General features: G+C 39.5%; 1 protein-coding gene across 3 annotated transcripts in view; it reads right to left on the bottom strand.

Annotated features, from left to right (window-relative positions):
• Positions 1–229: 229 nt before the first annotated feature.
• Positions 230–12282, bottom strand: part of pibf1 (progesterone immunomodulatory binding factor 1) — a 105266-nt gene continuing 93213 nt past the window's right edge. For all 3 annotated transcript variants that reach the window (XM_055636713.1, XM_055636714.1, XM_055636715.1), the window contains 3 exons: positions 9841–9925; positions 2960–3136; positions 230–324 (listed from right to left, as the gene is read on the bottom strand). In XM_055636713.1, coding sequence (XP_055492688.1) covers positions 271–324; positions 2960–3136; positions 9841–9925 — 316 coding nt within the window. In that variant the 3' untranslated portion in view covers positions 230–270. The remainder of the gene's footprint in view (positions 325–2959; positions 3137–9840; positions 9926–12282) is intronic.

Genomic DNA, 12282 nt, shown 5'->3' with positions numbered 1-12282 from the left:
GAACCAGCTGGGAAGCGAAATGAAATTGTAGACCACATTCAATTTACTTCTCTCTGGTTTCAAGCAGGCCTTCACGCCAGATACAGAATGCATTTATACCATAAATGCAGGTTAACGTGACCATTTACTGTAAATGTGCTTTGAGTGGTTCAAAAATAACACATAATTAGATTCATAGCAATCAAATTGAAAAACTCAAGTTGTGCCACAGAAAATCAGTACGATAATGAAGTGTACATTCTTTAATTCTTTAAACAGTACATGAAAAGATCAGGTACTCTTCTGCTTCAGCTTTGTGTACCAGGCTGGACATTCTCTGTTTGTCTGCAAGGTAAAAATATATATTTTAAAAAGGAACAGTAGAAAAAGCCATTTCCTATAAAGTGATCCCCAAGTACAAAATGGAATCAACCAATTATCAAGGAGTCCCCAAATTTGTTTTTAAGGATCACATTGTATTATATCATATTAAATTATATAAATGTTAACAGAAGAGGGAAACCTAGAGATGCAGGTCTAAATTTGAAAACAGAGACATGCGTAAACAGGGGTGGTGAAGAAGGCTTTTGGCAAGCCTATATTTTTTTGGTGAGGATACTGAGTATTTGGAACATCATGTTACAACTTTAGAAGGCATTAGTAAAACTACATTTGGAGTACTGTGGAAGGATTTTGAAGAGTACTAGGAAAGAGGATACCACTAAACTGAGGAGATGAATGGCCACTGCCCTTTCTCCAGGATAGGCGAGTCTAAAACTAGAGGGCACTCATTTAAAGTCAGAGATAAAAGATTTAAAAGAGAACTGAGGGGCGATATTTTCCCACTGTGGGTGGTGTATACATGGAATGAGCTGCCAGAGGAAGTGGTAGAGGCAGATACAATTATTTCATTTGAAAGATACATGAACAGGTATATGAATAGGAAATATTTGGAGGCAAATGGGCAAGCTTGGGTGCGTGATCAGCATGGATGAGTTGGGCTGAAGAGCCAGTTTTCTCGCTGTACAGCTCCATTACTCTAATTTGGAATACCAACAATCAGCCATATGACAAATATTCTATAAGGATGTTGAAAAAATACCCAAAGGAAATATGCCGTCTTTACTTGGTCTGGCCTGTGTCTCTTGCAGTGAAACAACTGCTGCTCTTCTTCATCTGTCAGTTGTTGCTCCTCAATGGGGAGTGGGAGAAGGGAATAGCAATTGGATTGGAGCACTGACATCTCGGGCCACAAAGCTATGGAAATAGCCATCTCCATAAAGTCTAGGTAGGGCCTTAGAGATGGACAGGAAATGGTGGCTTCATAGCTAAGCTCATACCCTTTGACTAATATGTGGACTAAAGATACATAAGTAATCTTCAGGTTAAACCATATGTACACATGAATTCTAAGAAGCAAGTAGTTCTAATAAGACACGTCACTTATTCGATGCCTTCATTAATATCTTCATAATAAAGATTGGCTGGAGTAAAATGAAAACTTTTTCCTATGGAAAAGTCATTCTGCCTGAATTCATAACTGTTTTTGTTGATATTGTCCATCTGCTGAGTATTTCCAACATTTTCTGTTCTAATGTGAGATTGCCACTATTCACAGTGTTTTGCTTTTGATTTGTATGTCAGATTGGTACCTTCAATTAAACTACCTTGATACTGCTAGTAAACCAATACATTGCTATCTAGGAACCAGGATCAGTTATATTTTCCATCAGAGTTCTTCTCAATTATTTGAGTCTACTTGACTCTGAAATTCTGTGCAGTATCTTGAGATTCCTGCAAAATATGAATGGAACTGCTCAAAAATATATTCTGCCTGTTAAGAGAATATCATCAGATCCTTTAACTACTAAAATAAATATTTTTAGTGCCTTCCCTCACAGTGAATTCTGCTGTGGGGGGATGTTTCTTGTTGATTTCTATAGTGTACTGTTCTGTGTCTTTTTTTTTTCTTTTTCTTTTTTATTTTGTATGGATTTATTGACATTTAATCTATTCAATTAATTTGATCAATCTCTGTAAAGCACTTTGGTTCAAAGTGATTTTGTTTAAAAGTGCTATATAAATAAATATTATTATAAAATAAATCTGTTTATTCTTAATTGTGTAATATTAATTGTGTTTTGCACACACTTTATTTAAAGGCGGAAATATTACTGACACCCTTAAAAGATATAACTAATGGTCAATGATCAACAAATTAAACAGAGACTGATGTTAAAATGAACACATTTGTACATATTTCATTTTGTGTTGAGAGTTTAAGAAAACGCTCAATTATGTGAAATTGTATCATGTGGCATGTGACTTATTTCATGTGCTCTAATTGTGGGTCTGGCGACATCCTATTAGCCTTTATGAGCGGCTGTGTAACGTCTGAAGCAGCACAATAATTTCTTACGGAGACAGTGTCTGAAATACATCACACGTAACTCGAAGGCATGGCAAGGTTGGAAACTGACTCCATAATGATAACGCTCAGTGATAATAGCTTCTAGTTAGGGCTAATATGTCCTTAATAAAGAAGCAAACATTCACTGCACCGTTAGATTTATTTCCATTTCTCACGTATTCCTTTATGAAAAATACAAAGCCCCATTGAAAACCTCTATGAAGCAAAAAAATCCCCCCAAGAAAAATGTTTGATTCCGAAGTATATAATCTGACTCTAAATTAAGCCAAGACAAATGATCTCAGAATTTGATTACAAGTTACTCACTGGTACTGCAGGAAAGTTGGAACTCGAAAGATTGTTATTAACATTTTCAAGATTTAGATCAGTACTTTTTTGTTTGATAAGGGCATGGTTTGATGAAATGATTTGTTGTAAATATGGGCATGATGACTGGATGTCAGAATTAATTTGAACAGATGTCTTCCTACATTTCACGCTTCTCCAGCATAACTGAATATTTAGGCTAGTCTTAATCGTAAGTATTTGTTTCTGACAACGACAACTTACAAAAACTGTTGGTTTTGGTTTGTAGATGTTTTCTTCCTCTTCTGGGGGAATGCCGCGAGACAATTTAGACGTTGAGGCAACAGGAATGACTTTGCCTTCATGCTGAGAACTTGGCAAACCACCATTACTCTGCTTGTTGCGCAAAGTTATCAGAACTTGTTTCATTACTGCCAATTCCTACAAAATAAAACAGGATTTGATAGTAAAATGAGTTGTAAACAGGTAAGGTAACAAAGGGTTCTGCTGTCTATGAGGTTTTATACCAGTTACAGCTAAATAATATCTGCACTTTGCCTCCGCAATTAAATGAACAAATAGACCTTGGATTTTTTATTAACTGATATCAGATAGAAAGATTGAATGTTTTGGGGCCTTTATCAACAAATGAACAAAATGAAGTTACCAATTTTTAAAATTTACTGAGAAATAGATATTTCCCCAATCCCCAAGGAATTCCTGCAGCCATGTCCAAGAGCCAAGATGACAATGCATGTGGTCAGAATTACCCAATTCCAGTGATATCTAACAACTTTCCCTAATCTTACTTGTATATTCACTCTAATGAAAATCATTCAAAGAGCTGTACAAGAATATTACTAAATAAGACACACTATATATAACCAAATAATTTAGAGTGATATTACCACAGAAACTAAATAATCTTAAAGAAGGAAGAGACAGTCAAAGAACTTGGCAACAAATGACATGACTGCCAGAGGTGGATCAATTATATTTGGCAATAAGCAGAAAAAGAAACATAGAAATTAGGTGCAGGAGTAGGCCATTCGGCCCTTAGAGCCTGCACCGCCATTCAATATGATCATGGCTGATCATCCAACTCAGTATCCTGTACCTGCCTTCTCTCCATACCCCCTAATCCCTTTAGCCACAAGGGCCACATCTAACTCCCTCTTAAATATAGCCAATGAACTAGCCTCAACTACCTTCTGTGGCAGAGAATTCCAGAGATTCACCACTCTTTGTGTGAAAAATGTTTTTCTCATCTCGGTCCTAAAAGATTTCCCCCTTATTCTAAACTGTGACCCCTTGTTCTGGACTTCCCCAACATCGGGAACAATCTTCCTGCATCTAGCCTGTTCAAACCCTTAAGAATTTTGTACGTTTCTAAACAAGACAATAGACAATAGGTGCGGGAGAAGACCATTTGGCCCTTCAAGCCAGCACCGCCATTCACTGTGTAGATGGCTGATCATCCACACTCAGTACCACATTAATAGTCAGAAATAGAAGAGGACATTTATCGGAGGATTATAGAGGTGTATCAGGTTGGAGATAGGAAGGGATAAGATCGTGTGATTTGAAAATAAGAGATTACAAATGATAAAAAAAAGACACACTGATTAATCAGCAGCCAGTGTAGATCAGCAAGTACTAGTGAATAGTGAATGAGACATATTACAAGTTAGGAGGCTGGGAGCATAATTAGTATGACCTCAAGCTCATAGTATTGGGAAGGGTATACAGCCAAGAATGTATTGTATTAGTTAATTCGAAAGGGAACAAACACATTGGTGAATGCTTTAGCAGCAGAATGTTTGAATGAGGGTGGTTCGGGTGTTGCAATAGAGGTGGAAGAAGACCTTGCCAGAATTGATGACATGAATATGTGGTTCGAAGCTCTCTCAGATAAAGAAATTACACCCAAAATTGAGAACAGTCTTGTTCCCTCTAATTTCCATTCATATTTGCAAAATGTACAGGCAGCTGACAAAATAGACTCTCTTGCCATTTCTCTCCTGAGAATTGGATACCCTCCAGGAGGAAATTAAAGGGTTAACGTTATTTAAAAAAATCCAACTTTACTTTGAAAAAGCGAGATAATACTTAGTTTTACTCAAAAGCATTTGGAGTACTTTTTGTTAGAGGGAATATGGTTATATCTTTGACTGTGGGGCATCATATGTTAATTAATAACAAATAACAGTAAAATAAGTTTTCTTAAAGTTATAAAAAAAAAAGAATAATTTCTATATGAAAAACATCCATCATAAAAATCACTCAAATTTAAGTATTAAGCTTAAAATAGACAAGTAGGAATTGGTCATTTAGTGCTGTGGTCTGGTTAAGTGACCAGGCATTTAGTGACTGGTATATAAAAAGCTGTCAGTGGAGAGCAGCTGTTCTGGAAAGCAAGATAGTTGATTTAAAGATAGAAAGATTTAAAGACCGCATGGATGAACTCCAAAAATTGTTCATCCCTATCTGGCAAAAAAATAAAAAGGGGAAGGCTTGATTTCTCTGGCTAACGAGGGAAATCAAGGATAGTGTGAAATCCAAGGAAAAGGCATATAAATTGGCCAGTGGAAGCAGCAAACCGGAAGACTGGGAAAAATTTAGAACTCAACAAAGGGGTTAATTAAGAGGGGGGGGGGGGGAAAGAGCATGGAAAAAAACTTGTAGGGAATATAAAAAAATGACTTTAAAAGCTTTTTTAGATATGTAAAAAGAAAAAGATTAGTGAAGCCAAATGTAGGTCCCTTACAATCAGAGACAGGTGCATTTATAATGGGAAACAAAGAAATGGCAGAACAGTTAAATGAGTACTTTGGGTTCTGTCTTCACTTCGGAAGACACAAACAATCTCCCAGAAATACTAGGGGACCGAGGATCTAGTGGGAGGGAGGAACTGAAGGAAATCCACATTAGTCAGGAAATGGTGTTAGGTAAACTGTTGGGACTGAAGGCAGATAAATTCCCAGGGCCTAATGGTCTGCATCCCAGAGTACTCAAGGTGGCCCCAGAAATTGTGGATGCATTGGTGATTATTTTCCAATATTCTCTCGACTCTGGATCAGTTCCTGTGTACTGGGGGGGTAGCCAATGTAACCCCATTTTTGAAGAAAGAAGGGAGAGAGAAAAAAGACAGCATCGATTTATGAAGGGGAAATCATGCTTGATTAATATTCTGGAATAGTTTGAGGATGTAACAAGTAGAATCAATATTCAATTGAGGATGCAACAAGTAGAGCCAGTGGTTGTGGAGTACCTGGACTTTCAACCTTTGATGAGGTCCCACACAAGAGTTTAGCAGGAAAAATTTTCCCGATGTTGGGGTAGTCCAGAACCAGAGGTCACAGTTTAAGAAAGTAGGCAATTTAAGACTGAGATGAGGAAAAACTTCTTCACCCAGAGATTTGTGAATCTGGGGAATTCTCCGCCGCAGAAGGCAGTAGAGGCCCATTCACTGGATGTTTTCAAGAGAGAGTTAGTTTAGCTCTTAGGCTAAAGGAATCAAGGGGTATAGGGGGAAAAGCAGGAATGGGGTACTGATTTTAGATGATCAGCCATGATCATATTGAATAGATTGAAGGGCACCTATTTTACTATGTTTCTGTAGTTCACTGGTTCTTAACCTGGGGGTCGTTTGGGGTTTTTCCATGGGTCATGAAGGGGTTATAAATAACATATCAATTTGTTTAGCCCATTTTTAGGAACCTAACAAAGGTACATACCACACACAGTATTTTGTTTGCGTATCTGTGTACGTCTACGCACACGAACTGTGTGCATTGCGAACCATGTCTGCCAAGAAGCGCACGTATGGTGAAGCATTTCTCAAGTTTGGCTTCACAAGCATTGTTCAAAAATCCATTGGCAATGTGTTATCTGTGCCAAGGTTTTGAGCCACGAGTGCATGAAGCCCAGCAAATTGAAGATCCATTTGGAGTCTTGTTACAGCGACCTGATGGGGAAGGGCGTGGAAAAACAAAAAGAAGCCACACTCAAGGGTTCCCACATCGATTCGACGGGTCACTGCGCTCGTCAAAATGAAGCAGACTAAGAAACCTCAGACTATCGGTGAAGAGCTTATCAAGCCACGCCTTCTCGAAACAGCGAAGTTGGTGCTGGGGGAACAGCAGTCAAACAAGTTCAAGCAGATTTCTCTTTCGAATGACAGTCAAAAGTCGAATGTCGTATATGAGTAATGATATTCTGCTGCAAGTACTGAGCGCTGTGAAGAGCAGTCCAGTGCATTCACTGCAACTGGACAAATCCAGAGATGTTGCCTCATGTTCCCAACCGCTAGTCTACGTTCGTTACCTCGATGGAGAAGCCATGAAGGAGGAGTACCTGTTCTCTGAGCCATTGGCCACTACCACTTGGGGAGAAAACGTGTTCAGAATGCTGGAAGCCCTCATCAAACATGAGCTTGACTGGGAACAACTTGTCAGGGTTTGTACAGATGGGGAACCTTCCATCGTCGGATGCAAATCCAGCCTCAAAAACTTTGTGAAGGATGTCGCTCCCCATGCCTCCTTTACCCACTGCATGATACATTGCATTGCTTTAGCGATGAAGACTCTCCACCCTGGTCTTCCAGGAGTGTTTTTAGATGTGGTGAAGATTATGAACCACATCCGTGGGAGGGCAACAAACTCAAGAAACATCAGAGCAATGTGTGAAGTAATGGCCGCCGATTTCACTGTTCTGATATTCCACACAGTGGTGCGTTGGCTTTCGCGTGGTAAAGTTCTCAATTGTGTGATTCAACTCCGAGTGGAAATAGCGCTGTTCTTGGAGAGAGGGTGTACCGAGAAGGTGAATCAGCATCATGAAAAGATGCAGGATGAACTGTTCGTGATGAAGGTTGGTTAATTGGCTTACTTTTGTGCCGAGGTGAATTCTTTGAACCTGCCATTTCAAGGAAAGCTCCCAATGCTACGTAGGGCTTGTGACAAAGTGGCAGCATTCAGGAGGAAGATTCAGCTTTACCAGAGACGAGTTCAGGACGGTGACACGACTATCTTCCCTGCGATGACGACTCTCCTGGATGCTACGCCAGATGCTGAATGCCACTTCTATGAGGAGATCTCAACCCACCTTCTGGCAATTAGCGAAGCCATCGAACGTTACTTCCCTGGACTGGACGGCCGCTCTCGTGATGAGTGGATCATCCGACCCTTTTCCGTTGAAGACGGCGCTATCAGCAATACTGTCGTGGCTGCGAAGGTTGAATTTTACCGAATTTGTGAAGATGCGCAGCTCAAGAGTGACTTCATGGACCAAGAGCTCACCACATTTTGGCTGAAAGTGAAGGACTGCCCTGTTCTTTCGAACAGAGCTCTGACCCTATTGGTCCAGGCCTCCTCAACCTATCGCTGTGAGGCTGGATTCTCAACCATGGTAACTCTGAAAATGAAGGCAAGCAATAGGCTTGTGATCAACGGTGACATGAGGTGCTGCCTGTCGAACATTTGTCCTTGTTTTGATCACCTGATGGCTGCAAAGCAATTTCAGCCATCCCATTGACTGAGTATTGGCAGACATGTTTTAATAAATCGGGCTGTTTTTTTTTCAATTTTTGTTTTGGGGGTCAAGGTACTGACCAAGAATGTCTGATGGGGTCGTGGGGCCAAAAAGGTTAAGAACCACAGCTATAGTTGATCATGATGATGATCAGATCAGCATGCAAAAGTACTGAAAAGAAATACATTGGGGAAGTTTTATGTGTAAAAGTAATTATGTTGCGATATAAACCATGCATTTTCACACACTAAATAAACCAACGATCAAAGTAACATTATTTAAAACGGCTTGAAAAGATTTATGGTCTAAGCACAGAACAGTTTGATGGGTTAAGGTAAAAATAGGAAAAAAGATCAAGTTGCCAAATATTCCTATTATGCCCTGTGTGTTTTCTGCCAAATTTCATGCCAGCTGAATCTCATTATCTGTACATTACACAGATATCTGGAGAGGCTGGGCTAGAACCTCTGCTAACATCTTTAAATTACACAAACTGGTTGCCCCCATCAATTTCCTACAACTGATTTCATTTGTCCATGCATCTGTATTTTAAATTAATATCTTTTCTGTGCAACAATATGCTGAATGGCACCTATTCCCCCTTCAAAATAGTGAGCGTCCATTTTGGGAAAAAAACAGTTTGGTCCTGACCTTTGGCTGAATCTTTTTCAGATAGTAATGACCGCAAAGTAATTCAAATATTTCATGAGACTTTTGATGGCTCAGGCTCAGATTTCACGCTGAAGTGAAATCCAGAAATGAAAAATTAAGAATTTTCATGTATCAGCTGATCCAACTCCATTATGTGTATTAGTAATAAATGTAATTTTTTTAATTTCATAGGCTGATTTTATTGCAACATATTCACAGTTGGTTGTGGCTTAGTTGGTGGCACTCTCACTATGAGTTAAGGGGTTGTGGTTTCAATCACATTGCAGTGACTTGAGCATAAAAATCTAGACTGACATTCCAGAGTAATTTCTAAGATAAACCCTGCTAGACTCATTTACTCAAGAGGTGATATTTCTGTGATTTAAACAGCTTGCAAACCAATGTACTTAATTAAACATTTGACAAAACTGTTCCTATGCATGTAACCTTTTATTTTCCTGGAAGTGCATTGAGAATTTTTTTGAGGAAGTGTCAGTATTGTAGTAATAAAATAATAATAAATAATAAAATAATAATAAAATAAGTAATAATACTGATTGTGGATGATCAGCCATGATCACATTGAATGGCGGTGCTGGCTCGAAGGGCTGAATGGCCTACTTCCGCACCTATTGTCTAAAATAATTTCCTACGGCAGCTCCACTGTTCCCTTACTTTGTCAGGAAACATGAATGCAGTTTCCCCTCCATTCCAAATGAAGTCATGTACTGTAACCATTTACATATTGTGATTAAATATTTGTAAATCAAAAGGCTGTGGAAACTGGTGACCAGACCAAGTTATGACACCATTTTAGTGTTGGAAGCCTTTTTAGTCTGGGTAGCTTTTGCCTTTGATTCAAATGTTGTATGTTTAAAGGAGGTGGAGAGATTATTATTATGTTTTAAATCTTCAACGTGACTGCATAGCCAACATTTTAAGCAGTAATAAAGAAATATTACCTCCCGCTGATTCAAGAGTCTCTCTAGATCTGCTGCCATTTGGTTCTTCAGGCGAAGTAAAGCTGCCTTTTCTTTTTTTAACTGACTGAAAAGGAAACAAACCTCTTGAGCATTAGAAGGATATCATGATTTATTAAACAAATGATATTTTTCAATGTCGTTAGTTCACCATGTTCTGGGAATTCCATGCAGTGACCACTAAATTGCTGCAAGGATTAATACAGAACACTAACTTTACAAGTATTTTTATAGTAAAAGATTATCTTGACGAACAGTAAAAAAGCATTTGGAGAATGATTAATTATTAATACCAATGCTACAGCTGCTGGAAATCATTGCTGGGGCTGGAGTTTGAGAATACTCAAGGTATAGAAGCAGAATGTGAAGCTCTTCATAATTAGGTTAATGTAGAATGTACTTGCTGCTGATTCACGTTAACTTGACAATGGTTTTGATAGTTTTGTCATCAAAATGCTGAAAACACTCATTTTTTTCTGCTGTTCACCATGTTACTTGTCAGCACTTTCTAATATCTACATTTGCCCAGCATTTGAAAGGTCATGCGTATAACTGCATCAGTTAGGACTGAGGGGCCTGCAGAAATAAATGAAAAAAAACCCCAAATAATCAGCTCCACAATTTAGCTAACCTGATTGATAACAAAAGTTTGCCATCAGGCCGAGTAGAAGAGCAAGCATTAATGTTTGAAAAATCAAAAGGAAACTGCAGATGCCGGGGAAATACAAAATAAACAGAAATGCCACAAAACCTCAGCAGATTAGATAACAGCTGCGGATAGCGAAAAAATATTTGACGTTTCAGGTCGAAACTGTGATGTCAAAGAATCTTCAACCTAAATGTTAATTCTGTTTCTCTTTCCATGGATGCTGTCTGACCTGCTGAGGGTTTCCACCATTAGTCTCCAGTCCTGCCATGCGAAAAAGGGAGAGGCAGGAGAGGTTGATCCTCCATCATGTCTGTGTTATTACCACCTTTTCTCCAGGTGTTGAGATTAGAGTTTAGAGATACAGGGTGGAAACAGGCCCTTCAGCTCACTGAGTCTATGCTGATCATCGATCACCCACACATTTGTTCTGTATCCGACACAGAGAAAAATTATAGAGGCCAATTAACCTACACACCTGCACATCTTTGGCATGTGAGAGGAAACCGGAGCACCCAGAGGAAACCTCTGCCGTCAAAGGGGGAATGTACAAACTTCCCACAGACAGCACCCAGGGTCAGGATCGAACCCAGGTCTCTGGCGCTGTGAGGCAGCAGCTTTACCGCTGCCCTACTGTGCTGCCCCTGAACGCTGTGTAGATCTTCTACAAAAGCATAAAAGGCAGCCATTTTGTAAATGCTGTAGGTTTAATAACTAAAACGATACGGATACCTTTTTTGGGTGGGGAATATTATTGCTAAGTTAATGACTTGCTCCCGACAATGAACTTTTGAGTGTCATTAACCCTTCTGTGCTGTTTGTGTTGACAATGTACAGTGCATTCAGAAAGTATTCAGACCCCTTCACTTTTTCCACATTTTGTTACAGCCTTATTTCAAAATGGATTAAATTCATTTTTTTAATCATCAATCTACACACAATACCTCAGAATGAAGAAACGAAAACAGGTGTTTAGAAATTTTTGCAAAATACTTAAAAATAAATAACTGAAATATCACTTTTACATAAGTATTCAGACCCTTTGCTACGACACTCAAAATTGAGCTTGGGTTCATCCTGGTCCCATTGATTATCCTTGGGATGTTTCTACAACTTGATTGGAGTCTACCAGTGATAAATTAAATTGATTGGACATGATTTGGAAAGGCACAAACCTGTCTATATAAGGTCCCACAGTTGACAGTGCATGTCAGAACAAAATCCAAGCCATGAAGACAAAGGAATTGTCCGTAGACCTCTGAGACAGGATTGTGTTGAGCCACAGATCTGGGGAAGGATATAAAACAATTTCTGCAGCATTGCAGGTCCCGAAGAGCACAGTGGCCTCCGTCATTCTTAAATGGAAGAACTTTGGAACCATCAGGACTCTTCATAGAGCTGGCCGCCCAGCCAAACTGAGCAATCGGGGGAGAAGGGCCTTGGTCAGGGAGGTGACCAAGAACCCGATGGTCACTCTGACAGAGCTCCAGAGTTCCTCTGTGGAATTGGGAGAACCTTCTCCCATCTATATCTGCAGCACCCCACCAATCAGGCCTTTATGGTAGAGTGGCCAGACGGAAGCCACTCCTCAGTAAAAGGCACATGACAGCCTGCTTGGAGTTTGCCAAAAGGCATGAGAAACAAGATTATCTGGTCTGATGAAACCACGATTGAACTCTTTGGCCTGAATGCCAAGCTTCACGTCTGGAGGAAACCAGGCATCACTCATCACCTGGCCAATACCATACCTACGGTGAACCATGGCGGTGGCAGCATCA

The sequence above is a fragment of the Leucoraja erinacea genome, chromosome 6, assembly GCF_028641065.1.
Source record: "Leucoraja erinacea ecotype New England chromosome 6, Leri_hhj_1, whole genome shotgun sequence".
Taxonomy (NCBI): Eukaryota; Metazoa; Chordata; class Chondrichthyes; order Rajiformes; family Rajidae; genus Leucoraja; species Leucoraja erinaceus.
The sequence above is the reverse complement of the archived record's forward strand: the minus strand, read 5'-3'. Positions and strand labels throughout refer to the sequence as shown.